The sequence below is a fragment of the Pongo abelii genome, chromosome 19, assembly GCF_028885655.2.
Source record: "Pongo abelii isolate AG06213 chromosome 19, NHGRI_mPonAbe1-v2.0_pri, whole genome shotgun sequence".
NCBI classification, from domain to species: Eukaryota; Metazoa; Chordata; class Mammalia; order Primates; family Hominidae; genus Pongo; species Pongo abelii.
Genome location: NC_072004.2, coordinates 67010713 through 67038441, shown reverse-complemented (window position 1 = coordinate 67038441; position 27729 = coordinate 67010713). Strand labels below are relative to the sequence as shown.

The following is a 27729-nucleotide window of genomic DNA, read 5'->3' as shown; positions in this document are numbered from 1 at the left end:
TTGCTATGGAGCTTTCCAGAAGGCCTTGGGGACTAGCCCGGGAGGAGAGGCTTCTTTCTCTGCGGGTTCCAAAGGCTCCTAGTTCCGTGCCCCCACCCTGCTCCCAGGCCTTAGTTCCTGGCCTCACAGTGGGAGGCCTCCCGCCCTGTCCCGCCTCCTCCCGCGGCCCAGCCAAGGTCTCTAAGGAATGCCGCCTCCCGGGCCATTTTCTCCCCTCCAGCTTCCGCGGCCCCACTTCCAGCCTCTCCCCGGCTCCCCGGTTCCCTACCCCCAACCGGTTGCCACTTAAATGCTTGCAGGCCTGGTGCAGGCGGGAAGCCCCCTTCCCCCACAGGACCACCTCAGTCACAGCCCTGACCACAGGGAGGTCGGGTCTGGATTTACTAAAGGACCCCAGAGCGGGAGACTGCCCCTCGCCGGCTGCCTGGCTTCGCCACGGGGTCGGGTTTCGACCGGCCGGTGGCTCTGGAGAGAGACAAAGGGCAAAGTCCTGGGCCCCACCCCCACCCCGCAGCCCCTGCCGCGGGTCCCCTCCCCCTCGGGGCCCAGGGCGGGTAGCCAAGGGCCGCGGGTCCCCGCCGGACAGGTTTGGAGCGAGTCGGGGTGCCCAAGGGGGCTTTGGCGGTAGAACATTCGAGACCGTGCGGAGCCCTGTAGCGGAGCGGCTGGGGGGCTGCTCTGTCCCCCTCCTTGCGCGCTGCCGCCTCAGCCCACCCAGAGGCCGGGGTGGGAGGGCGAGTGCTCAGCTTCCCGGGTTAGGTGAGAGGGGCTGGGGAGGGGGCGACCGTGGGCACAGGCGGGGACAGCCCGCCCCTCAGCTGCGCCGTCTCAGTTCTCAATTGCCCGTTCACGAGGGCGCCCCTCCCCCGCCTCAGCTGCCGCCGCCCTTCCCAGGCACCGCACTATCCCCGTTAGTGGTTCTTCCCGCAGTCCCCGTCCCCCTCAGTCTCCGCCTCAGTCTCCCCCTCAGTCCCCGTCCCCCTCTGTCTCCCCCTCAGTCTCAGCCCCCCAGTCGCCGTCGCCCTCAGTGGCCCGCTCTGCTGCGCTTTCCCCTGCTCCACCGCGAGGGGCCGTGTTCATCGCCTAGGTCCTCTTGGCCGTCCCCTCCTCCTGGCCAAGGATAGGCGAGAACCATCTTGGAAGGCACTCAGTCCTCCCAGACAGGATCTTTGGTGGTAGAACATTCTAGACCATGCGGAGCCCTGGGAAGGAAGACCTCCACATAGAGGGCACTTGAGGGGGAGGAGGGCCACGCAGGGGCCCTTGTCAGGGGAGAGACTGGCTGAGGAAGCGCCCGCCCAGGAAGAAGCCAGCTGCAGCGCCTGTTTCCCACCGCAGGTCATGGTTGGCAGCTAGGGGGAGACGCGGATCCCTGAGGGCCCCTGCGCAGTGCCCGCCACTCATGGACACGCAGACGCTTGCGGGGCTGGTGCCCAGATGTTTGCCCATCCTCACCAGGGGGCACTAAGGACCCCGAGGAGCACGGGGATGTCCGCCGGGTCCTTGTCATGGTGCAGTGGGAAGCTGCCGAAGACCGATTGCTTTGGAGGCGGGTCTGGTTTCCTCTCCTTGCTCCTGAGAGGGCCACCTCGGCTGTTCCTCTGGAGGACAGAGCCAGACTCTGTCTCTTTTCAAGGTACCTCTCATGACGCCTTCCACTGGGCATCAGCTCCATCCTTGGCCGGGCCTCTGAGACCCCGAGTGCCCGAGCGTGCGCTCTGTCGCCCAGGCTGGAGTGCAGTGGCGTGATCTCGGCTCAATGCAACCTCAGCCTCCCGAGTAGCTGGGATTACAGGCGCGTGCCACAACGCCCGGCTAATTTTTGTATTTTTAGTAGAGACGGGGTTTCACCATGTTGGCCAGGCTGGTCTCGAACTCCTGACTTCAGGTGATCCTCCCACTTCTGCTTCCCAAAGTGCTGGGATTATAGGCGTGAGCCACTTCGCCCGGCCGTGATCGTATGGCTTTTAAGCTTTCTGGAGAAAGGCTGGCATCTCCACCGGGGGCGAAAGCTAAACCAGCATCTCCAGAGAGGCGGGCCAGAGATGGTCTTCCTGCCCCCCACCTTTCCCTCGGTCGGAGCTTAGTAGCCTTCCTGACTCTCGGGGGAAGATTCCGAAACTCTTCCCTTCCCACTACCAGTCTGAGAAGGATCGTGAGCAGTGTCCCTGAGGGGGACCTCCCCATCTCAGCTTGCAGGAGGGAGGCTCAGTTGCACAGCTCCCGTTGGGTCACCTCTTTTCCATTTGTCCCCATACTGTAGGTTTGTCCTGATGGTTTCTTCTCCACATCCTCAGTCCACCCCAGGGACCTCCCATTCTCTGTGCTTCCACATGACCACTTCTCTCCCCTTTGGGAGCCACTCAAGGTGGGGGAGAGAGTGGCAGTTGGACCAGGCTGATGTGGAATTCGTCTGGAAAGAGCTGGGCTGTCCCAGAGCTTCTGTTTTGGCCTCCTTGGGGGCTGCTCAGATGGGCTTTCTTGTCAAACTATTTCCGAGATAGGCGAATTGAGCAAAGTATTCATGCTGAGGTTGGCTTGACCCCACCACCACTTAGCACCTTCCACAAGTTGCTTCCTTCCTCCCCCAGAGCAAGATGACATTTTGCATGGTAGGAATTTTTGGTGAGCACCCTTTCACCCCGCTAACAAATCTCCCTGACAGCCATCCAGCCGTATTATAGGGCACTTAGCTCTTCTGCAAGTGAAATCCCGTGCCCAAATTAGAGCCGCATGCAGTAAAAGCCAGTTGGCACGCACTTAACCATACAGAATATGGGCACTTTTCCTGCTCCTGACGTCGGGGCTGTTCAGGCTTCTGCTGTATTAACACTTGTCTTCAGAAAGAAAGCAGTGGAGTTTGGTGCTGTGAGCACAAGCAGCCTACTAGTCCTGCCTCCAAGTTGGCAAGTCTGTTTCCTTCTCTGAGCCTCAGTTTCTCCATCTGTGAAGTGAGGGTGACTGTTCAGCATCCTCTCAGGCTTCAGAGGCTTACCCCTTTCCTTTCTGCCTCAACGTATGAATCTGATGTTTTTCAACTGGAACTTCTTGGTGACAGATTAAGGTGTGTGTATTGTGTGTGCGTGCGTGTGTGTGTGTGTGGTCATATAAGCTGAGTGATTCCCTTCTCTCCCCTAAACATGGGTAGAAGAGCCTCCAGAGGAGTGGGAAGAAGGGTTCAGCCCAGAGTAGCTCTTGGTGACCTGCTTTTCCTTCCTACTTTTCCCCAACAAGTAGTATAGGAAGGAGGCAATGCGTGTATGCCACATACATTAAAAGACCTTGCTCACAGGGCGACAGTTGCATTCCAGTGGTGTCCTCGCTTTCCAGTCCCCTCACACTCTGGCTTTCTTCGTGGTGGTGGCATCTGCTCTGCCCAGTCCCACATCTCCCAGTAGGTCAATGTTTTCTGGCCCCTACCCCTGCCAGCGTGCCACTCGACAGCCCGCCCGCCCGCCTGTCCTCCCGCCCGCCCGCCTGTCCTCCTGCCTGTCTGGCTGCCCTGCCTCTGGATCAGCCTGGCACAGAGCCCAGGGCTTTCGGCCAGTTCCTCCTCCCCTCCCCGCCCCCGCCCCCTTTCTCAGCTACTGCCATCCTGAAGCGTGCCAGGTCCGCCCCCTTCAGAAGTTTTCTTGGACAATTTTTTTTTTTCACCGCCTCTCCACCCTGTAGGGATAAGGAGGCGGGGTGGGGAGGAAGGACTGAGTCAGTGGTGATTTTCTGGAAAAGGCAGAGATTGGCACCTTAGGGCAACTTCCAGATGGGAGCGACAACTGGAAGAGGGGCCAGCTTTGGGAGGGAGCTTCTACTCTGGTGTCAGCCGCATGGAACCCTCTTGTTGAAGAGTCAGCAGAATCACCTACTTCTGAAGGGGTCCAGTGAGCAGCCCTCCCTCACTCCTTGGTTAGCTTTGTCCTCTTATCCCAAACCAAACCAAACCAAATCAAATCAAACCAGGTCCCCTGCTGGACTGTAAACGCCGTGAAAGCAAGGACCATGCCTATGTGCTGGGTACTGTAGCACAGTGCCCAGCACTGTCCAATAGAAATGCAATGTGAGCCATACATGTAAGTTTCTATTTTCTATGAGTCATATTAAAGAAACAGGTGAAATTAATTTTAAAGATAGTTAACCCAATATATAAAAAGTTATTTTAACATGCAATCAATATAAATAATTATTAAAGAGATATTTAATCACTTTTTGGAGGGTACTTAAGTTTTAGAAATCTAGTATTCTAAACTAGATTAAAATTATTTTATATTTATTTATTTATTTATTATTTTTCAAGTCAGAGTCTCACTCTATTGCTCAGGCTGGAGTGCAGTGGCATGATATCAACTTACCACAACCTCAGCCTCCTGGGTTCAAGCAATTCTTGAGCCTCAGCCTCCCAAGTAGCTGGGATTACAGGCGCCTACCACCACACCCGGCTAATGTTTTGTATTTTTAGTAGAGATGAGGTTTCACCATGTTGGTCAGGCTGGTCTTGAGTTCCTGACCTCAGGTGATCCACCTGCCTCGGCCTCCCAAAGTGCCTCAACCTTCCCAGTAGCTGGGATTACAGGCATGTGCCACCACGCCTGGCTAATTTTTATATTTTTAGCAGAGACAGGGTTTCACCATGTTGGCCAGGCTAGTCTTGAATTCCTGACCTCAGGTGATCCACCTGCCTCGACCTCCCAAAGTGCTGGGATTACAGGTGTGAGCCACCACACCTGGCCTAACACTTAAAGTTACAAAATTAAAAATTCAGTTGCTCAGTTGGACTGGCCACACTGCAAGAGCCTCAGTAGAGCAGCCACATGTAATTAGTGGCTCTTGTAGTGGACAGAGAAGGCCCAGTGTGTAGTAGCTGTCAAGATAACAACAACAACAAAGAATGGCTCCGAGCAGCTGCACTCTTACCAGAAACCACCAGCTTCTTGACTTCTGATTAGAAATCTGGTACCTGTTAAGTGATGTGAGCATGGTGTGTGTGTTTTTGCAGGTTTGAAACATGTTTGTTGCTCACTCTTTTCCAGCATCCTGGGAACTCCAAACTAGCTCCCAGTCTAGCTTTGTTTTCTAATTGCCTCAGGCTGATTCCTTCTCTACTTGTTGAGATGCCTGCAGCCATGACTGAAGACTTGGATATCTTTGGGATGAAGTTAAATATGTTAGGTGGGGATGGGGGTTAGGTAGTGTACCTTTTACTTTGGGGTTATGGATGGATTCGAAAGTCTTCATTAACCCCTGAAATCTTGAAATGGTGTGCAAAGTGCATTTTTCTGGTGGAATGTTCTTGCCTTTTATCCTAATAGGAACTGTCTCAAAAAAAAAAAAAAAAAAAAACCAGTTATTCAGACTATTAGGGCACAGAAAATCCCTCTAATTAAGAAGGTGTTTCCTGATAGGTAGACAGGGTTGATCCCTGTCTGGGGACACAGGACCCTCTAAGATGGACTAACCCTACTCCTAGTTTCCCAGATGTGAGAAACTGAGGTCTAGAGTTGAAGGCTTGACTTGTCCAAGACCACACATGGAGCCGGAAGCTTGGCCTGGAGGAGGGGTGGAGGTGAAGGTTCTAATCTGAAGATCCCGGTTTAATCCTACTTCTTTGCTGGAGATGAAAGTCCAGGCTTGACTCATGACAGGGGCCCTAGGGGAATTGGGGCCCCAAACTTGACAAGATTCCAAAACCTGCTCCCACCTTGCCCTCCTCCCTTCCTTCAACTGGCTTGCCCCACCCCAGTTTAAAGGCACTCCTCCCTCTAGGGAGGGGTGACGGAGGCCATAAACATGTTTGAAAATGGCATCCTCGCTTCTGGGTATGGGGGCTGAAAGAAGGAGCAGGTTTGCAGAGGATTAGAGAAATCCCAGTCCCAGGGGTAGTTTTCAGCCTCCCATTCACACTGTGCACAGTGCTTTCCTGGGAGGCCTCTTTCTGAGACCATCTCATCTGGTGCATTTGCTCCTTCCTCCCTTGGAGCCCAAGCCCTTGTCTCCTTCCAGCCCCCGTAAGCTCCTCAAGGTTCTAGATTCTTTCGAATAGAACACCAATAGGAAAATTTCATTGCTTCATACTAGTTTCTATTAATTTTGAACTGCTAATAACTTCAGAACTGGGTGAGCTGGAATTACGTCTTTTTTGTTTTTACCTTTTTATTATGGAAAGAAATATAAACATAAAAGTAGAAAGGATAATGTAATAACCCCTCCGTGTACCATCCATCACTTAGCTTTAAAATTACCATGCATATGTAGTCTGTTTTCATTATCCTCTGCACTCTGATTATTTTGAAGCAAATCTTAGACATGTCATTTTATTTGTAACTATTTCAGTATGTATTTCTAAAATATAAGAATTACAATATGACTTTAAAAGATTGACAACAGGAGTGAGCCATTGTGCCTGGCTCCTAACTTACACTTTATTTATTTAGTTTGAGACAGGATCTCACTCTCTCACCCAGGCTGGAGTGCAATGGTGCCATCTTGGCTCACTGCAACCTCTGCTTCCCAGACCCAGGTGATCCTCCCATCTCAGCCTCCTGAGTAGCTGGGACCACAGGTGCACGCCTGGCTAATTTTTATATATATATATTTTTATATACACACACACACAGACATATATACACACATACATATACATACACACACATACATATACACACACACATATATATGTATATGTATTTTTTTGGGGGGGTGGGGTGGGGTGGGGGACAGAGTCATGCTATGTCGCCCAGGCTGGAGTGCAATGGTGCGATCTCACTGCAACCTCCCTGCCTCTCGGGTTCAAGCGATTCTCCTGCTTCAAAGTAGCTGGGATTATAGGTGTGCGCCACTACGCCCGGCTAATTTTTGTATTTTTAGTAGAGACAAGGTTTCATCATGTTGGCCAGGCTGGTCTTGAATTCCTGACCCCATGACCCACCCACCTGAGTCTCCCAGGGTGCTGGGATTACAGGTGTGCGCCACCGCACCTGGTCCTAACTTCTACTTTAAAGGAAGAGAATTAACATGCCAGGCTCTGAGATTCATTATCTCATATAATTCTCCCTACCCACTAAGGTGATATCAACGGATGTTTTACAGACTAGGGTACTGAGATGGGGAGGTTGAGTATCTTGTCTAAGTCACACAGCCACTCAGAACCACAGCCAGAATTTGAACCCAAAGCCTGTTTGAATCCAGACTCTTCACACTGTCCCTATGCTGCCTTTCTGATGACATAAAGGGGACGAAAAGCATTTGCCAAAGTAAACTCACTTTAGGCTGGAGGACAAAATAAAAAACACTTAAGAGTTCACACGATCCAGTGAACAGTGGGTCTGTGCCGTGGAATTGCACTCCGATAAATCAAAACATCCCACCTATAATTCTTTAAGCTATTAACTTCTTCTTCCAGCTGACTATTTCCATAGTTAGTTGAAAAGTGATTATTTGGCATATTGAACATTGACTAGGTATTTGATGACATCAAGAAATTATTGTCATCCGGGTGTGGTGGCTCACATCTGTACAGCACTTTGGGAGCTGAGGTGGGAGGATCGCTTGAGGACAGACAGGAGTGTGAGACCAGTCTGGAAAACATAGTGAGGCCCTGTCTCTACAAATTAAAAAAAAAAAAAAAAAAAAAAAAAACTGGGGCCAGGCGTGATGGCGCATGTGCCTGTGGTCCCAGCTGCTCAGGGGGCTGAGGTGGGAGGATCCCTTGAGCCTGGGAAGTCGAGGCTGCAGTGAGCCAAGATCCCACCACTGCACTCCAGCCTGGAAGGAAAAAAAAAGCAGGCTCTTCCCTAATTGAGAACTGTTTTCTTTTCTCTTTGGTGTAAGTCAGTGACACTTCTCTGAACTCTTGAGGTATGAAGGATGAGAACTCTCAGCCCAGGGAGAGTTCCCAACCTCATCTCCCTCCCAGGGGCCCTGCTCCCTGTGCTTCCTGAATCTCTTACTTCCTATATAGCTTCTTAAGCTGTTGCAAGGATGCTCTTTCCCTCTGTTTTCTCCTGAATCACCCCTGGGCTTCCGGAGGATGGTCACTCAGTCTTTGTGGCTCTTATGCCTCCTCCTTGGCCCAGCAGCATTTGAAAGGTGAGTCCTCAATAGCTGCTATGTATCTGGCAAGCTGCCGCCCCCGCCCCCACATGCCCCACCCCTGGCCCAGGACCTGGTAACTGCTCTGTAGATCAAGGAAGGCAGAGGGCACCAGAAGCCACAGCATGTTGGCACCCAGAAAAATAGGCTGGTGCAACTGTTGCCTTTATTGCCAGGGGCTGGTTGCTTCATTCTTTGAATCCACAGGTTTATCAGCTATAGGAGGGTGGCGGGGAGGGACTAATGAACTCAGAGTTCACCTTCCTTTTCTGAACAATGGCTGTTCATCGGTTTAGGCAATCCAGGCATATAGAAGGTGTCCAGGAGATACTGCCCATAGGGCAAAGGCACTTGTCAGCTCTGGTAGAAGCTGGTCTACTGAAGTACTGGAGTGGGTCCCTGGTCCCTGGACCCTTTAACTGGGGAGATGGGGGTGGGGCTCTAGGCAGTGGTATTTTTCACTATTTTCCCCACCAGTGCAGAAGTAAAATCTTAATAACTATTACTATTGTCAGCCCTACCCGCCTGCCTCTTTCCATGCTAGTCTGGATACTCCAGTTCCCTGGGACTGGGGACTTGGACATGGTTTGAGTGCTTACTACATGGCAGGCAGCTTGTCTTATAAAAGCCTTATTCAAGTTTCATAGGAGGTAACTAAGGTTCAGAGTGAAGAAGTAACCAGTTAGGGTGCTCTTAGCTTCCATCTGGATCCCCCAAGTTCCCAACACACTGCCGCAGCTCAGCCTACACCAGGCCTTCTCTAAGTGTTTGTGGAATGAATGAGACTGGGACCAAGGGAAGGGAATACAGGTTACAGTTATCAGAAATGCCCCATGTGCTTTGAGGCCTGAAAGAAATTAGGTAGCACCGCACTTAATAGAAACCGGGCCAAGGGCTTAAAAGACAAAGGTTCTTCACGGCCTCTGTGCCTCCCTGCCCCCACCCCGCCCCCCGCCGTTGTGTTTTAATCAGGGCTGGGGGCTTTGTTGAAAGGAGGCGGCCTGGAGGGGCTTGAAGTGGGTTCCCAGGGTGGGGTGTGTACCCTGGAGGGCTGGGTGAGTCCCTGCTGGTTGGGGGCAGGGGAGGGCTGCCAGGATGTCTTTTCTTTCATTGGTTGGGTGGCCCTGCCCTCCTCCCCCTCCCTCTCCTGGAACATTCCAGACATTCCAGACGATCTGCCTGCCATTGCTTTCAGGATATGGATTAACATCCCAGCAGAGATTTGATTTCACCACTGCCACCCTTCTCCCTCCCCCCATCCCCTCCACGAAAGAAAGCCTCTAAAACTGGGAGTTTGAAGTGTGAGGGAATTTTGACCTTTGACCTTAGATTGTACTAAGGGACCATCTTGAAAGAGCATACTTCAAACTGGGCTCCTAAACTGGGGTTCCCTTAGGCCCTTAACTGGTTTGAACTCCCAGGTAAGCCACCCCCACCTCTCTGCTCTTCATCCAGACATCCAGAAGTGTTCCCTTGAGGGAGGGCCTGGGCCTGGGCCCCGGCAATACCTGTTATAGGTGTTAAACTAGGTCTGAGTTCTCAACCTTCCAATGGCATGGCCATTTCTTTTCCTCATTTCTTCCAGCAGTTTTGCTTTCATTGTGAGGGCTTCTACATTTTCAGTCTGTCTAGTTGGTCATCAAATGAGTTGTAGGAAATTCCTCACAAGGGTAGATGTGGGGGTTCCCTCTTGGCCAATGAATTGAATCACAAAAAGGTGGTCTGATGGCATCTGGGGACCTGGAACTGGATTTGTATCTTACTATTTTGTCCTGCTATAATCTGACCTACTTAGGTCAAGTTCATGAACAAACCAAAGAACAGAGCCAGAGACAGATATTCTCTTCAATGTTTATTTCCTTCTTTCCCCATTATTTCATCCCTGGGAGAGATTTCCTTAACATTTTATGGATGAAGACTCTCCACATTTAGAATTGCAGGCTAGAAAAGATCATAAAGATCTTGCTGTACCCACTGTAAACCTGGAGATACTGAGGTCATATGGGTAAAGTGAGTGAACTGGCTCAGGACAGCCAAGGTCAACGCTTTTACAACTAGAGCTTAGCATCCCCCTTCCCTGTTTTCAAACCCCTTCCCCCAAGCTTGGCAGGGCTGGCACTGTCCCCATTGCATGTCAGGTAGGAATACTGAGGCCCGAAGCTTAAGAGAGGCTTAGTTAGAGAACAGCCAGTCAGGGGCAGGTTAAGGGCTAGAACTAGACTTTCTTACTTTCTAGTTCAGTTTTCCTTTAAGCCACTAGAGTTTTTTTGGACATTGTGCTTGGACTAAGAGTTTATGATCAAGGATAAACAAAGATGTAAATGCAATTGGCCAATGCATCAAGTCAATTTAAAAGTCTTAAACCCAGGGATTAGCGCATTTATTTGGGTGGTGAGCAAGTGATCTGGGAGTCGACCCTGAACCTGAAAGCCTTCCTTAGGGAAAATTGCCTTTTTTTTTTTTTTTTTTTTTTTAAACGAGTCTCACTCTGTTGCCCAGGCTGCAGTGCAGTGGTGTGATTGCGGCTCACTGCAACCTCTGCCTCCCTGGTTCAAGCGATCCTCCTGCCTCAGCCTCCTGAGTAGCTGGAATTACAGGCACGTGTCACCACACCCTGCTAATTTTTTTTTTTTTTTTTTTGTAGAGAGGGGGTTTCACCATGTTGGCCAGGCTGGTCTCCGACTCCTGACCTCAAGTGATTCGCCTGCCTTGGCCTCCCAAAGTGTTGGGATTACAGGCGTGAGCCACCGCGCGTGGCTAAAAATTACATTTTAAAGATGGGAAGAAGAAATTACCCGGGCACAGTGGCATGCGCATGTGGTCCCAGCTATACAGGAAGGTGGGAGGTGGGAGGATCACTTGATCCCAGCAGGTCTAGGCTGCAGTGAGCTGTGTTTATGCCACTGCACTCCAGTTTGGGTGACAGAGCACTTTACAAGATTGTTAATAATAATGATAATAAAGATGGAAAGAAGAAAGTACTGTATAGTTACCGAGAGAGAGGAAGGTAGTGGCATTATGCTGACTTGTATATGTGTTAATCACTCCCACCTTAGTATTCACAGATACATCTATTGTTACGCTTCAAGTACTTAAATTTTCTAGCATCACCTACCACCCTACCACCCTGTGGAAAGGTATTATCTCTGTTTTACATAGGAAGAAACGGCCTCAAAGAGGTTAAACAATCTTGTAAAGGTCAGTACTAGTAAGTGGAGCATAGGTTTAAATCCATATCTGTGCCAAGGACTTAACCACTGCACTATATCTTGCTGTGATTTGTTTGCGTATATATCTCACCTAATAAATTGTGAACACCTTCAACCAGGTATTTTGTCTCTTTTGTTTATTTGTGTGTCTCCAGCATCTGGAACAAAGTAGTGTGTGAAGTAGGTATCAATTAAATGGTTGTTAGATTAATTAATAATAATGTCTTGGGCCGGGTGTTGTGGCTCATGCCTGTAATCCCAGCATTTTGGGAGGCCGAGGTGGGCAGATCATCTGAGGTCAGGAGTTCAAGACCAGCCTGACCAATATGGTGAAACCCTGTCTCTACTGAAAACACAGAAATTAGCCGGATGTGGTGGTGCACACCTGTAATCCCAGCTACTAGGGAGGCTGAGGCAGGAGAATCGCTTGAACCCAGCGGGGCAGAGGTTGCAGTGAGCTGAGATCGCGCCATTGCACTCCAGCCTGGGTGGCAGAGCGAGAGACTCTGTCTCAAAAACAAATGAAAAATAAAAAATAATGTCTTATTTAGCTTTGTATTCCTAGTGCCTGGAACATAGTCATAGTAACCTGCTTACTGAATAAAGGAATGAGTGAGAAAGTGGTGGGACAAACACAACAGTTGTGTGTGTGTGTGTGTGTTTTGGGAATGTTAACTGAGTGCTTAGAACACCTGATTCTGCATTCCTAGGTGTGGTAGCATTCATGATAATTTTGGTCTCTAAAGCGAGGTACCTCTACTCCAAGTCTCCATTCCTAAAAGTTTATTCTTAGATTTTAAGACTATGGTGTTGGTGAGCAGAAGGTAGGGAAATAGAAACTGGGGCAAGGATTAGAAACTGCGAGTTCACAGACCCCTAATGTATTCAGAGCTTTCTTTAATTCTGCTCCCTCTTTACTTTCAGGAGCCGGAAAATTCAAATCCGAAATATTCCACCCCAGCTCCGATGGGAAGTAAGTGTTTGGAGGAAACTCTAAATGGAGTGGGATAGTGGAGTCTGGAAAGTACGTCTGGACCAGTTGGAGTTGCCAGAAATGATTGGGAAGGTCTGGGGCCAGGCTAGGGAGGCCTGGGTCTCATCTTTTCTTTCTTTCTTTTTTTTTTTTCTTTTTGAGTCTCATCCTTTCTTCTTTTTCTTTCTTTCTTTCTTTTTTTTTTTGAGATGGAGTTTTGCTCTTTTTGCCCGGGCTGGAGTGCAGTGGTGCGATCTCGACTCACTGCAACCTCTTCCTCCCAGGTTCAAGCGATTCTCCTGCCTCAGCCTCCCAAGTAGCTGGGATTACAGGCGTGTACCCCCATGCTTGGCTAATTTTGTATTTTTATTAGAGACAGGGTTTCACCACGTTGATCAGGCTGGTCTCAAACGCCTGACCTCAAGTGAGCCACCACACCTGGCCTCATCTAACCCACAGCCCCATCTTTAGGTTGTCCCTATGGTGAGAGGCATTAGGGAGGTGGATGAGTGTTTCCTAAGCCCTAAACTTGGTAATATGGCAGAAGATAATTTAGGGACCCAGGCAGCCCAGGTCTGCTTCCCAAAAGGCCCTTAAGGCAGAAGTGAAGTACACTCCTGCGAGGATACCCCATCTCAGCATTAGCACCCCAGAAAGGTCACACTGGACAGGTAATAATGCTCAAACACTCCTATGGCTCTGTCTATGCCCCATTGCTTTGGGATGCAGGGTGTCCAGTGGCTGCTTTGCAAGGGTCTTGGGACTCAGAGTTAAGTGTACTTCCCTTCTCCATTCTCCTAGGTACTGGACAGCCTGCTGGCTCAGTATGGTACAGTAGAGAACTGTGAGCAAGGTAAGAGTGGGCCGGGCGTGGGGTGGCGCTCATGGTGGGGGTTGGTGGAGTTCGGTGCATTTGTTCTGCTTCACTTTGTTTCTTTCTTTTTCCTTTTTCTTTCTTTCTTTCCTTCCCTCCCTCCCTCCCTTGCTTCCTTCCTTCCTTCCTTTCTTCGTTCCTTCCTTCTTTCTTTCTTTCTCTCTTTCTTTCTTTCTCTGTCACCAGGCTGGAGTGAAGTGGCGCAATCTTGGCTCACTGCAACCTCCGCCTCCTGGGTTCAAGCGATTCTCCTACCTCAGCCTCCCTAGTAGCTGGGATTATAGGCACGTGCCACCGTACCCAGCTGATTTTTGTATTTTTAGTAGAGACGTGTTTCACCATGTTGGCCAGGATGGTCTTGATCTCCTGACCTTGTGACCCACCCGCCTCAGCCTCCCAAAATGCTGGGATTACAGGCGTGAGCCATCGCGCCCGGCCTCTGCTTCACTTTCTGTGATCAAGTCTACATTGAAAACCAAAAGAAGAAAGGCAGATAGAAAGTGTTACACGGGGGAAATACATTGGATTGGGGGCGTGGACTCCTGGCCTCGGCTTCGGATCTTGGTTATCTGTGGAACTGGGTTTCTCTTCTGTTTAGCAGGAGGCTTGAACAAAACCACTCCTTCCCAGCATGGAGTCTCCAGGCTCTTAGGGATCAACCAAGGTAGAAATGGCTATCCCAGGATTTTAGAACTAGTCTAAGAACAGAAATCTTGCATTCAATCGGAGTTACTCTGCAGCCATTTTACTTGAAAAGCTTCATGTTTCTTGTTTTTGGCTGGAATAATCAACCGGTTGTCTCTTTTTAGAAGCTCTGATTCGTAGCAATATATGTCTTTAGTCAGTTAAAATAAAAAGCAGAGGATTTATTACTTAATGTAGTTCGATAGGTAAGCAAAATCTTTTGAAGAGTAGGCCCACAGAAGGAAAAATGATAAAGAATTCTAGGTCATAAAAAGTTTGCCAGCTGGGCGCAGTGACTCACACCTGTAATCCCAGCACTTCGGGAGGCCAAGGTGGGCGGATCTCTTGAGCTACGAGAGTTTTGAGACCAGCCTGGGAAACAGTGAGACTCCATGTCTACAAAAAATTAGCTGGGAGTGGTGGTGCATGCCTGCAGTCCCAGTCACTAGGGAGGCTGAGGCAAGAGGATTGCTGGAGCCAAGGAGGCCAAGGCTGCAGTGAGCTGTGATTGTGCCACTGCACTCCAGCCCGGATAAGCAAGACTCCGTATTGTCTCAAAACCAAAACAAAATAAGTTTTGTCCATTTAGTAATGGAAGGTGACTTTGGTTGGACATAAGGCGGTCTTTAGGTAGACAAGATACTGGGTTAGGTTTGGAGATCTTCAAGAAACAAGTGGATAATCACTTGGTTTGAGATTTAAATATTCCTCTCCAAATTATTTGTGGAAAGGGGCAAGTTATAAATGATTATAAATGATGAAAACCTTCACCCACCCAAGAGTAAACTGCTGAATCTATCAAACACATTCTAACCTGCTCTAATCCTGTGGCTTGCCTTTTATCTTAAATGCCAGGATACAACAGGACTCACTGATAACTACTGCCCAGTACTGTTCACAGTTTAGACTAATGAATACGTTACTCCTGGACAAACAGTGAGATTGAGCAGTGGCTTGGGAGCAAGTGCATGCTGAATTTCACTGAGAGGTGTGTAAGGAATCAACACTAGTTTAAATTTATCCAAGGCTCACTAGGGAGCTGTAACACACCCTGTCTGGAAGGATATCTGCTACCTGGAGAGAACAGTATGGGAAATGTTTGACTTTGTTGGACGGTAGAGAAAGTCCTTGAGTCTGCTCAAAAGTCACTTTGTGAGTGAGGTCCATTCTTTCTACCCATCCCATCCTCTTTCATCTGATTTATTATTATTATTATTTGAGATGCAGTCTTGCTCTGTTACCCAGGCTGGAGTGCAGTGGTGCGATCTCGGCTCGTTGCAGCCTCTGCCTCCTGGGTTCAAGCGATTGTCCTGCCTCAGCTCCCGAGTAGCTGGGACTACAGGCATCCACCACCATGCCTAGCTAATTTTTGTACTTTTAGTAGAGATGGAGTTTCACCATATTGGCCAGGCTGGTCTCGAACTCCTGACCAAAATGCTGGGATTACAGGAGTAAGCCACCGCACCTGGCCTCATCTGATTTATATTTCTCCATAGCAGTTATCACTGTCAAATATTCTGTAGAACTTGTTTATTTATTATGCTTATTGTTATCTCTCCGTAAGCTCCACAAAGGCAGAGGTTTTGTTCGTTTTCTACTGTATTTCCAGTCACTGGAAGATTGTTCTTGCAGAAGCTTCCTTACCACTGAGGAGGCAGAGACCTACTGATGAAGGCCAGAGCAGTTAAGAGTGGCCTGGGGCCTAGCGTGATGGCTCATGCCTGTAATCCCTGGACTTTGGGAGGCTGAGATGGGAGGAATAGCTTTAGCCCAGGAGTTAAAGGCTGCAGTGAACTCTGATTACGCCACTGTACTCCAGCCTGGATGACAGATTCTTTGCACTGAAGTTTGTGACCAACTGCCTTATCTGTCCTCAGTGTTGTGGGGGGCAGAGGCTTAATTTAAGCCAGGGTCCCCCACCCCATGGTTGAGCAAGCCCAGGGGACCCAAATTCACAAGACATTGATATAGGAGAAAGAAGGTTAACTTTATTTATTTATTTTAGAGACAGAGTCTAGCTCTGCCTCCTAGGCTAGAATGCAGTGTGATCATAGCTCACTGCAGCCTCAAACTTCTGGGATCAAGTGATTCTCCTGCTGCCTCAGCATCCCAAGTAGCTGGGACTATTGGTGTTTACTACTGCACCCGGCTGATTTTTTTTTTTTTTATTTTAATTTTTTGTAGAGACGGGGTCTCCCTATGTTGCCAGGCTGGTCTCAAATTCCTGGCACCACCTTCTGAAGTGATTCTCCCACCTCAGACAGTTAATTTTAATAATTGTAAGTGAGAAATATGTTTCCAGACCGCTTGGGATTCTAATGTCAGTTTGCCAAACCATTTTCCTAGTTAGAGCCAAGAATTTTGGTGGGATCAATGACTAGCATCCTGAGGCTACAATGGCCACATCCAAGACAGGAAATCCTTTACCCTGGAAAACATGCAAATTCTTTTTTTTTTTCTTTCTAGACTTCTACAGCCATTCCTGTCAGTCCATGTAGCTGGATTTTTTTTTTTTTTTTTTTTTTTGAGATAGAGTCTCGCTTTGTCACCCAGTCTGAAGTTCAGTGGTGTAGTCTCTGCTCACTGCAACCTCCGCCTCCTGGGTTGAAGCAGTTCTCCTGTCTCAGCCTCCCAAGTAGCTGGGATTACAGGCATGCACCCCCACACTTGGCTAATTTTTGTATTTTCAGTGGAGACTGGGTTTTGCCATGTGTTGGCCAGGTTGGTCTTGAACTCCTGACCTCAAGTGATCCACCTGCCTCAGCCTCCTGAAGTGCTGGGATTACAGGCGTGAGCCACTGTGCCCGGCCTCTGTTTAGCTGGATTTTAATACACTTTGGTTCTTCTGTCCTTGAGGATACATAGGCCTCTAGAATGGATTTAGGTGTTTCCAAGTGTTGTCAGCCATATCTTTGCAGGCCATTTCTTGGGATGTTTACTTCTATAAATTGCTAATCTCATTCAGCGTGTGTTGATTTTTAACTAGTTTAACTTTTTTTTTTTTTTTTCTTTTTTGAGACAGAGTCTCGCTCTGTCACCCAGGCTGGAGTGTAGTGGCATGATCTTGGCTTACTGCAACCTCCACGTCCCGGGTTCAAGCAATTCTCCTGCCTCAGCCTCCCAAGTAGCTGGGACTATAGGCGCGTGCCACCACACCCAGCTAATAATTTTTGTAATTTTAGTAGAAATGGGTTTCACCATATTGGCCAGGCTAGTTTCAAACTCCTGACCTTAGGTGATCTACCCGCCTCGGCCTCCCAAAGTGCTGGGGATTACAGGTGTGAGCCACCGCTCCTGGCCAACTAGTTTAACTAAGGGGAATTTAGTGCCAGGTTGTATGCATGTGTGGAGGTGGGTAGTAGTGTTTGCCTTGCTGTATAGCCTTATTGTACAACTGCTGATAGGGCAGCTACACCCATTTGTGTATCCACTTTCTTGGGAACCGGCTGAGGAAATTACAAAAAGGAAGAAGGTAAATTTGAATTTTCTTTCTTTGTTTTTCTGAGACTGGCTCTCACTCTGTCACCCAGGCTGGAGTGCATTGGCTTGTTGCAACCTCCGCCTCCCAGGTTCAAGCGATCCTCCCACCTCAGCCTCCTACCTCAGTCCCAGCTACTCAGCTGGGACTACAAGGGTGCACCACCACGCCAGGCTAATTTTTGTGTTTTTTGTTAGAGATAGGGTTTTGCCATGTTGACCAGGCTGGTCTCCCAAGCTCAAGTGATCTGCCTGCCTCTGCCTCCCAAAGTCCTGGGATTATAGGCGTGAGGTACCATGCTCTGCCTGGTAAATTTGAATTTTCTGGTAGCTCCCTTGAAGGGGAAATTTTTTTGCCTTTTTATTCAAGTTGGAGTATCTGCCAGGTGTCCTTTTTTTTTTTTTTTTTTTTTTTTTTGAGGCAGAGTCACCCTCTGTTGCCCAGGTTCGGAGTGCAGTGGCATGATCTGGGCTCACTGCAACCTCTGCTTCCTAGGTTCAAGTGATTCAAGCAGTTCTCCTGCCTCAGCCTCCCCCGTAGCTGGGACTACAGGCACGTGCCACTACGCCCAGCTACTTTTTGTATTTTTTAGTAGAGACGGGGTTTCACCGTGTTGGCCAGGCTGGTATCCTGGGCTCAAGTGATCCGCCCGCCTCGCCCTCCCAAGGTGCTAGGATTTGCAGGTGTGATCTACTGTGCCTGGCCTGCCAGATGTCTTCTTGATCTCAAAACGTGGAAAGCTGGAGTTGGGGATTCATTGATTGGGCCTCCAGATTTCCCTGCTCTGATGCTGTCCTCTCTTTTCTCTGCAGTGAACACCGAGAGTGAGACGGCAGTGGTGAATGTCACCTATTCCAACCGGGAGCAGACCAGGCAGTGAGTGGGCTGGAAAGTGGGGCTGGGGGCGGTGTGGGGGTTCTGTGAAGGGTGGTGTGAGCCTGGTCCCACTTTTTCCTCAGGGGGTCTGGGCAGGCTGGGGTCCCCATCCAGGGTTCTGATATTAGCCCAAGCCAAACCCAGAATCTTCCATAAAAGGTTTCTTCAGGGGGTCTCCTTCATGTCCATTGTTTCAGGGATCTCAAAGGCTCAGAAACATCAAGATTGATAGCAAAAATACATAGAAGGGAGGGCTCCAAAGCCCTCCCAGAGAAGTGGGAAATCCCTTGCGGAGAAAATGTCCCCCGCTGATAGGTCTCTGGTTGCTCCAGGACCTTAGAGTCCTTTGCTGTGTTCATGGCGCCATCTAGTGATAATGAGGGGGAACTTCGGGGTTCAAAAAAGATTCCTCAACCTTGGGATGCTGGGACATTTTATTGCAGTGATGGTCGTAAACCTAGCTGGTGATAGTTGTGGGGTCCTTTTAGTCCCATCGCACTCACAATTTTAGCTCCTAGCCCTTTGGTTGAGCAATTATACTTCTCACTCGCTGTTACAGACAGACTATACATTTTGCGCATTACTCATTTATATTAATATCCGAGCCTGGTATAGGCTTTTGTCACATTTTGCTTTGGGCTTTCTTGCTTCTTAACTGCTGCCTTCTCCAATCTAATGTAAAGATTTTACAATACTTTGTAAAATCCTACCTCTTCTTCAAATACCTACCATTTTCTTTTAGATGCCTCCTGGGCTCAGAATTTTCTAGAGGTTCCTACTGCCCCTTGTGGCCACTAGGGTTTGGCTTTAAAGCTCACGTCAACAGTTGTTCATTCTCTCCTGCCTATTGTTGCCGTGTTCTTGTTTTTTGGAGACAAGTCTCACTCTGCCACCCAGGCTGGAGTGCAGTGGCATGATATCTGCTCACTGCTACCTCAACCTCCTGGGCTCAAGCAATCCTCCCACCTCAGCCTCCCAAGTAGGTGGGACTACAGACATGCACCATTATGCCCAGTTCATTTTTGTATTTTTTTGTAGAGACGAGGTTTCACCATGTTGCCCAAGTTGGTCTCGAACTCCTGGGCTCAAGTGATCCGCCTGCCTTGGCCTCCCAAAGTGCTGGGATTACAAGCTTGAGCCACCTCGCTTGCCCTTTGTTACCTCGTTAACATTTCTGGTTTTTGTTTTGTTTTGTTTTGTTTTTTTGAGACTGAGTCTTACTCTGTCGTCCAGGAGGCTGGAGTGCAGTGGTGCAATCTTGGCTCACTGCAACCTGCGCCTCCTGGGTTCAAGCGATTCTTGTGCCTCAGCCTCCTGAGTAGCTGGGACTGCAGGTGTACACCACCATGCCCAGCTGGCTTTAGTCTTTTAATTTTTATTTTTTTTGAGACTGAGTCTCCCTCTGTCGCCCAGGCTGGAGTGCAGTGGCGTGATCTTGGCTCACTGCAACTTTCACCTCCCAGGTTCAAGTGATTCTCCTGCCTCAGTCTCCTGAGTAGCTGGGATTACAGGTGTGGACCACCACACCTGGCTAATTTTTGTATTTTTAGTAGAGATGGGGTCTCACCATGTTGGCCAGGATGGTCTTGAACTCCTGACCTCAAGTGATCCACCCACCTCAGCCCCCCAGAGTGCTGGGATTACAGGAGTGAGCCACCGCGCCCGGCTGCCTTGTTAACATTTCTAACCAGTGTCAGCCTTGGGAATGGATGATGCTTGTGCCCTCCCTTCAATCTTATTCAGCTCCATTTTACAGACATACCAAATATACTGAGACTCTAGTCTCCAAGTGGTAAGCAAGCCATTCTGTCTCCAATTCCTATGTCTTTGCTACAGTTAAAAAAAAAAAAAATTATTTTATTTTTTGAGACACATTCTCCCTGTTGCCCAGGCTGGAGTGCAGTGTTGCAAACACAGCTCATTGCAGCTTTAACTTCCTGGGCTGAGGGAATACTCCTGCCTCAGCCTCTAAAGTAGCTGGGATAACAGGCATGCACCACCATGCTGGGCCAATTTAAAAATTTTTAATATTTAGAGATGGGAGTCTCACTATGTTGCCCAGGCTAGTCTCAAACTCCTGGCCTTAGCAATCTTCCTACCTCAGCCTGCCAAAGTGTTAGAATTATATCATGGTTTGCCTTTTTTTTTTTTTTTTTTGAGATGGAGTCTTGCCCAGGCTGGAGTGCAGTGGTGCTATCTCTCTTCATTGCAGCCTCCACCTCCCGGGTTCAAGTGATTCTCCTGCCTCAGCCTCCCGAGTAGTTGGGACTACTGGACTACAGGTGTCTGCCACCATGCCTGGCAATTTTTTGTTTTTTTTAGTAAAGACGAGGTTTCCCCATGTTGGCCAGGCTGGTCTTGAACTCCTGACGTCAGGTGATCCACCCACCTTGGCCTCCCAAAGTGTTGGGATTACCCGCATGAGCCACCACACTTGGCCTTCTTTTTTTAAAAAAAAAAAAAACCTCAAAATCTTAAAAAATGCTGTTGGGCTTGGTGGCTCATGCTTGTAATTCTAGCCCTTTGGGAGGCCGATGCAGGGCGGGTTGCTTGAGCTCAGTAGTTTAAGACCAGCCTGGGCAACATGGCAAAACCCCATCTCTACAAAAATTACAAAAATTAGCTGGGCATGGTGGCACATGCCCAGCAGGTTGAGGTGGGAGGATTGCTTGAGCCCAGGAGGTGGAGGTGGAGGTGGAGGGTGCAGTGGGTTGAGATCATGCCCCTGAATTCTGGCCTGGGTAACAGAGTAAGACCCTGTCTCAAAAAAAAAAAAAAAAAAAAAAACGAAAAACCAAAAACACAAAACTTTTCAAGATCGAATCCACAAAGGTGGATTCAACCAAAGGAGGTGCCAGACTTAATTGGTGTAAAAATGACAAATCCCTTAATTTATTACATGTTTTCACTTGTGATTGTCACATAAATCCCGTAAGATATGCAGTTTCGGCTGACATTGACAAGTTGATCTTGAGGAAATGCAGAAAAACCTCAACAGTCTTGAATAAGAAGAACAAAGAAGAATTAAACTCCCGAATTTTAAAACTTACATCAAACTATGGTAATCAAATTAGTGTGGTACTGGCGTCAGGATAAACATACTGATCATTGGAGCCTAGAAAAGCCTTTACGTTTATGATCGGCTGGTTTTTGTTTTTATTTTCACACAAAGTGCTAAAAAGACAGTTTATTAGGAAAGATAAGGTGTTTTCAACAAATGATGCTGGGGCAGTTCGATGATATCCACATGACAGAAGATGAATTTGGACTTCTACCTTACACTGAACACATAAATTAATTCAAAATGGATTACAGACCTAAATGTATTAGCTGTAAGGTAGGCAGGGCACAAGTATCAGTTTTCCTTTACAGTTGATGAGACTTAGGTCTAGACTAGGTTGTAAGTTTCCTGCTTCATGTAGCTAGTGAGCAGTAGAACTAAGATTGGAATACTGGTGTCCTAACTCAGTTATCTTTGCCCTGGGAGCCTGGGCAGACGCGGATGCGAGGTACGCTGGGAGGTGGCAGCGGTCTGGGGCAGTGGCCTGCGGTGGGTAGGCGGGGACCTCGCAGTCTCCCCACACGCACGTGGGGCCCCACCACGTGGCCCCTCCCTGCGGGCGTGCACCTGCAGCGGTGAGGGTGGCTGGGGCACCTGGGAACGGGGATGCCCTGCCCTCTGAGGTCTCCCCTGGGCGGCCGCCCGTGCCATTTTCCGGGCTGCTCGCCTTCTAGAAGTTCCTGCAGGAAGCTGGTGATGTGGCCTCCCCGACCCGGGCCCGCCCCCACCACTTTGCTGGAGGGGGAGTCAGATTCCAGCCGGGATACATAGCAGCAGCTTGGTGGCAGGCGATAGGAAAATGGACAAAAGCCCCAACTGTCTGGAAGGCAACCCCGGGGGCCGGACCTCCTTGTGGGAGGGCCCGGGACTGCATTAGGCGGGAGTGGAGGCCGCGGCTCCAGGCTGGTCTCGGCCTGGTAATTTCACACCGCCAGCCGGTCACTGTTTATGGCACTGTGTACCATTTTACTAACTTAATCCTTACGGTGGCCGCATTTCCCAGCTGGGCCAACTGGTGCAGGGTTGACTGGAAGCGACCGGCGTAGAACTTGGCAAGTATATAGCAGGTAGTAAATGGCTGCCAGCGGTAATTTTGAAAGTTGGCTTTGTGAAGTGTTGGGGCTGCGGCATCTGCTGGTGGTGTGTGGTATTACAGCCCCGCGCTGGCGGACCCCGTTGGGTTGGGGGAGCGTTGTGAGATTGTGGCCCCAGAGCCAAGTGGGTAGTTAGGGGTCTCTGGAGACTCTAGAAGGAGAGGTAGCACAAAAGACAGCGGAGGTGTTCGCTTCGGCAGCACATACACTAAAATTGGAACGGTACAGAGAAGATTAGCATGGCCCCTGCGCGAAGATGGCACGCAAATTTGTGAAGCGTTCCATCAAAAAAATAAATAAATAAAAATTTAAAAAAAGACAATGGGGGACTGCGGAGGAGCTAAAATTTCGAGACTGCGTGTTTGTTTTTTTTTGTGCACCAGCAGCTCATTAGAAGAGTTCCTCAATTGCTGCTTCTCCACCCGACACGATGGCGTTCAACCTGGCAGATTAATTTAACAACTCTCTCTCTGATGGGTTGCCCTGAAATTTGAAAAACAGTGCCTTGGGTCGGGGGCGATGGCTCACACCTGTAATCCCAGCATTTTGGGAGGCCGAGGCGGGCGAATCACCTGAGGTCGGGAGTTCGAGACCAGCCTGACCAACATGGAGAAACCCCATCTCTACTAAAATTACAAAATTAGCGGGGCATGGTGGCGCATGCCTGTAATCCCAGCCACTCGGGAGGCTGAGGCTTGAACCCGGGAGGCAGAGGTTGCACTGAGCTGAGATCACGCCATTGCACTCCAGCCTGGGCAATGAGCGAAACTCTGTCTCAAGAAAAAAACAAAACAAAACAAAAAACAGTGGCTTAAGCAAAGGCCACCAGAAAGAATTGAGATCAAAGAGGAGTATGTGCCATGGCTATGGAGGGGTTTCAGTTGTGAATCATGAAATGTCATGTAAACCATTTCAAGCATTTCAAGGAGTTTGAATTTTGTATAAAAAACAATGGGAAGATGCTGCAAGTTTTAAAGCAGCATTTCAGACATGTTGAAAAAGATGTTTGGATCTCTAAAGTAATGAGAGAAAAGGCCAGAGAGAGGTGTTCTGAACAACTTCAAGATTTTACCAAATGTTGCAAGAACTCTGGAATCCTTACGGTAGAAAAATGCTGGAAAGAAAATTCTCTATTGAAAGGACGTTTAACTGCTCACTATAATGATCCAGCCTTTTATGAAGAATGCAAAATGGAATACCTGAAGGAAGGAAGAATTCAGAAAAACTGGAATTTCTACAAAGAGAAGGCTACAGAAACTTCCATAAGCCTGTAGGCAAATATTCAAATGATATTCAGGAACTCTAATATTCATGGAAGTCATTTATAGTATAAGTTTCCTTAAATAATGGACTCAAGAATGTGTGTTTGCTTTACCCTAATTATGGAAATATTAATTTTTATCTGAAATAAAGATCTTTTATTTCAAAAACAAAAATAAACCCCACACTTCATTAGGGCAGGATTAAAATTTGAATTCTACATGTATACATTTCAATCTCCTTTGACCTTGGTTTCATCATGTCTAAAGTTAGGATTATGTAGTAGTTAGCAGTTGGTTTCCTCACCCTGTAGTAGGGATTCCTCAATCCGGAAAGTGTATGTGTTAGCTCTGTGGAGCCTCTTCAGGTCTGTGGTAGGCTTTCCAATTGGCATGGGAGTACTTTGAGATCTATGGCTTGCTCTTCCTTTTTGGGCTGGCAGAACCCTATACTCTCTATTGGACTGGAAGCCCATTTCTCTGATGGTTCCAGTGGAAGGCCTTTGTGAACAATAAATCCCAACTAAGTGTTAGGGAACACTGTATTTATTTACTTTTCCTTTGAAGTCTTTGATGCCATTTAGACTGGAAAGTTCTGAAAAATGGAGGTGGAGGTAGTGGGCAGGTAACTATCTCCTTTTCTTTAGTGTGTTCCAAGCTGTAACTTACTAGAGTGCTTTGGCCAAGAGAGCATCTGGTATGATTGGCATGGATTGGAATGACCTGTAGACTCTCATTCTGTCCCCAGAGCCATCATGAAGCTGAATGGCCACCAGTTGGAGAACCATGCCCTGAAGGTCTCCTATATCCCTGATGAGCAGATAGCACAGGGACCTGAGAATGGGCGCCGAGGGGGCTTTGGCTCTCGGGGTCAGCCCCGCCAGGGCTCACCTGTGGCAGCGGGGGCCCCAGCCAAGCAGCAGCAAGTGGACATCCCCCTTCGGCTCCTGGTGCCCACCCAGTATGTGGGTGCCATCATTGGCAAGGAGGGGGCCACCATCCGCAACATCACAAAACAGACCCAGTCCAAGTGAGTCTTGGCTCTTGGGGAATGGAGGCTGGGTGCTAGGGAACAGTGGTTGGTACCTAAAGAGGCCTCCTGGAAGCATGCTGGAGACATCAACATTTACCTTTAAGGAAATGTTGCCTGGAGCATTCAGGGGTCACTGCTTCCAATATCAGCCTCCTGGGAAAGGGAGGGCAGATAGGGAGGGAGAATGGGTCTGGGGTGCTAGGCCACACACTTGTATTAGCAAGAGAGGTTCTATAATTTCTCATGTGAAGTTTCATAAAAAAAGTCTCCAAGCAAATCTCATTTTGATGAGTCACCCACTCAGTGCTCTGTGATTTCGTGACCACTTAGTGTGTTAACAGGGCTGGCCAACCTGTCCAAAATTAGGACCCTCATAATTGTGTCCCATCTCCCATTCTGCCACTGCCACCTTCTTTCTTTAATCTTTTTTTCTTTTTTGAGACAGAGTCTTGCTCTGTTGCCCAGGCTGGAGTGCAGTGGTGCAATCTCGCCTCACTGCAACCTCTGCCTCCCGGGTTCAAGCGATTCTCCTGCTTCAGCCTCCCGAGTAGCTGGGATTACAGGCGCGTGCCATTGTGCCCAGCTAATTTTTGTATTTTTAGTAGAGACAGGGTTTCACCATGTTGGTCAGGCTGGTTACGAACTCCTGACCTCGTGATCCGGCTGCCTCAGCCTCCCAAAGTGCTGGGATTAAAGGCCTGAGCCACCGCACCCGGCCTTTTCTCTAATCTTTATATCTGATCAGTGTACTCAGTGGCAAAGAACAGGTCCTATTATGTGCTTATCATAGTAAATCTTGTTATTTACTTTGAGTTTGGGGCACTGTGTCTTCTCTTTATTTTTGTCTCAAGGGGGACATATGGAATTCAAGCAGAAATGCAGCTTTGGAGCTGTGGGCTGGTAATTCCCACCCCTGCATTTGTGTCATAGGCTGTGTTCTTGTCCCCAAACACCGCTTATTTATTTATTTATTTTTATTTTATTTTTTGAGGCAGAGTCTCACTGCGTCACCCAGGCTGGAGCGCAGTGGTGTGATCTCAGCTCACTGCCACCTCCTCCCAGGTTCAAGCAATTCTTGTGCCTCAGCCTCCTTAGTAGCTGGGATTACAGGTGTGCACCAACACACCCAGCTAATTTTTTTGTATTTTTAGTAGAGGCGGGGTTTCACCATGCTGGCCAGGCTGGTCTCAAACTCCTGGCCTCAAGTAACCCACCCGCCTCGGCCTCCAAAAGTGCCGGAATTACAGGCGTGAGCTACCGTGCCTGGCTACCAACCACTTGTGGATTGAGACACTGCTGGTCTGAGACAGACTCCAGAGTAACAGACGGGTCATATTTTTCCAGTCCTTTCATTGCCCTTCCCAAAGTTGTACTTGATTGTCCTTGTTCCAAGAAGAGCAGGTTCTATGCCTTTGACTGAGGAGGGGTAGTGGGGTGGGGAGCCTGAAGTACTGGTATCACTGGGGACAACTAACTAGCCTTGTCCTTGTGGCCCCCAGGATAGACGTGCATAGGAAGGAGAACGCAGGTGCAGCTGAAAAAGCCATCAGTGTGCACTCCACCCCTGAGGGCTGCTCCTCCGCTTGTAAGATGATCTTGGAGATTATGCATAAAGAGGCTAAGGACACCAAAACGTAAGTCTCCAGCTTTTCTTGGATCTTCAGGGACTGCTAGTCCAGTTGAGCCTCCCTAACTCAACTTTCAAGCTTTTATACAGACATATAAGAAATACAGTCAGCAATTGCACAAAAAGATGTAAACTGAGAAATAAAATCTTTTTTCTTACAGGACTTTGTCACCTAGGCTGGAGTACAGTGGCATGATCTCAGCTCACTGCAACCTCTGCCTCCGGATCTCAAGGGATCCTCCCGCCTCAGCCTTCTGAGTAGCTAGGACAACAGGCATGCACCACCACGCCTGCCTAGTTTTTTGTGATTTTTGTAGAGATGGGGTTTTGCCATGTTACCCAGGCTGGTCTTGAACTCCTGGACTCAAGTGACCCACCCAGCTCAGCCTCCCAAAGAGCTGGGATTACAGGCATGTGCCACCACACCCCACCCCTTCTTATTCCTGTTGTGTGACCTCCTAGAAGTTCTGTGCACTCACAGGTGTGTGTATATTGTGTATGCGTGCCTGCATGTACGGATATGTGTGCCTTTGTGTATTCATGTGTGCGTGTGTGCACATGTGTTTTAGCTCAAAGAGAATCACACTGAACAGGCTGTTCTATATTTTCATTTTCTGTATCAGCACATATATTAGTACATATGGACAGACCGCATTATTTTTATAGCTGCATAGAATTCCACAGTATAGCTATTCATAGTTCATGTAATCAATCTCCTATTTCTTGATGGGTGTTTAAATTGTTTTAAACTTTTCCTTATCAGAAAACAGTGATGCAAGGAATCTGCTTACACATGTTCCTTTACACACTTGTGCTGTTTAAAATAGCTTTATTAGCTGGGCACAGTGACTCATGCCTCTAATCCCAGCACTTTGGAGGCTAGGAGTTCTAGACCAGCCTGGGCAACATAGTGAAACCTCACCTCTACAGAACATAGAAAAATTAGCTGGACGTTGTGGCCTGTGTGTATAGTCCCAGCTACTTGGAAGGCTGAGAAGGGAGGATTGCATGAGCCCAGGAGGTCAAGGCTGTGATGAGTCTTGATAGTGCCACTGCATTCCAGCCTGGGTGATAGAGTGAGACCCTGTCTCAAAAAATAAAATAAAACAAATTGGCTTTATTGATGTTCAATTGATGTGTAATAAATCATACATATTTTTAAAGTATGCAGTTTGATAAGTTCTGAGATGTTTTACTTGGAAATGCCAAGTCTGGGGTGGCATGGTGATTGAGTCTTCATGATGCCCACAATTGAAGGAGCTCTTGTCTTCCACTTCTTCCTTTGTCTTCCCAAGGGCTGATGAGGTTCCCCTGAAGATCCTGGCCCATAATAACTTTGTAGGGCGTCTCATTGGCAAGGAAGGACGGAACCTGAAGAAGGTAGAGCAAGATACCGAGACAAAAATCACCATCTCCTCGTAAGGCTCTCTTCTATTTCCCTGTTTATGAGTGGGGGATGCATGGGGGCCAGGGTCAGTA

The 27729-nt window shown here is 48.5% G+C and overlaps 1 protein-coding gene, 1 non-coding gene and 1 pseudogene across 3 annotated transcripts in view; all 3 read left to right on the top strand.

Annotated features, from left to right (window-relative positions):
- The window catches only part of IGF2BP1 (insulin like growth factor 2 mRNA binding protein 1), a 57751-nt gene that overhangs the window by 16113 nt on the left and 13909 nt on the right, over positions 1-27729 (top strand). For both annotated transcript variants that reach the window (XM_009236579.4, XM_002834261.5), the window contains exons 3-8: positions 12216-12264; positions 13066-13117; positions 18113-18176; positions 24339-24620; positions 26123-26257; positions 27546-27668. In XM_009236579.4, coding sequence (XP_009234854.1) covers positions 12216-12264; positions 13066-13117; positions 18113-18176; positions 24339-24620; positions 26123-26257; positions 27546-27668 — 705 coding nt within the window. The remainder of the gene's footprint in view (positions 1-12215; positions 12265-13065; positions 13118-18112; positions 18177-24338; positions 24621-26122; positions 26258-27545; positions 27669-27729) is intronic.
- On the top strand, positions 18191-24332 carry LOC129054972 (COX assembly mitochondrial protein homolog; annotated as a pseudogene).
- LOC112129735 (U6 spliceosomal RNA) lies at positions 22516-22622 on the top strand. The gene has a single exon (XR_002912094.1). It is a non-coding gene; the product is annotated as a U6 spliceosomal RNA (small nuclear RNA).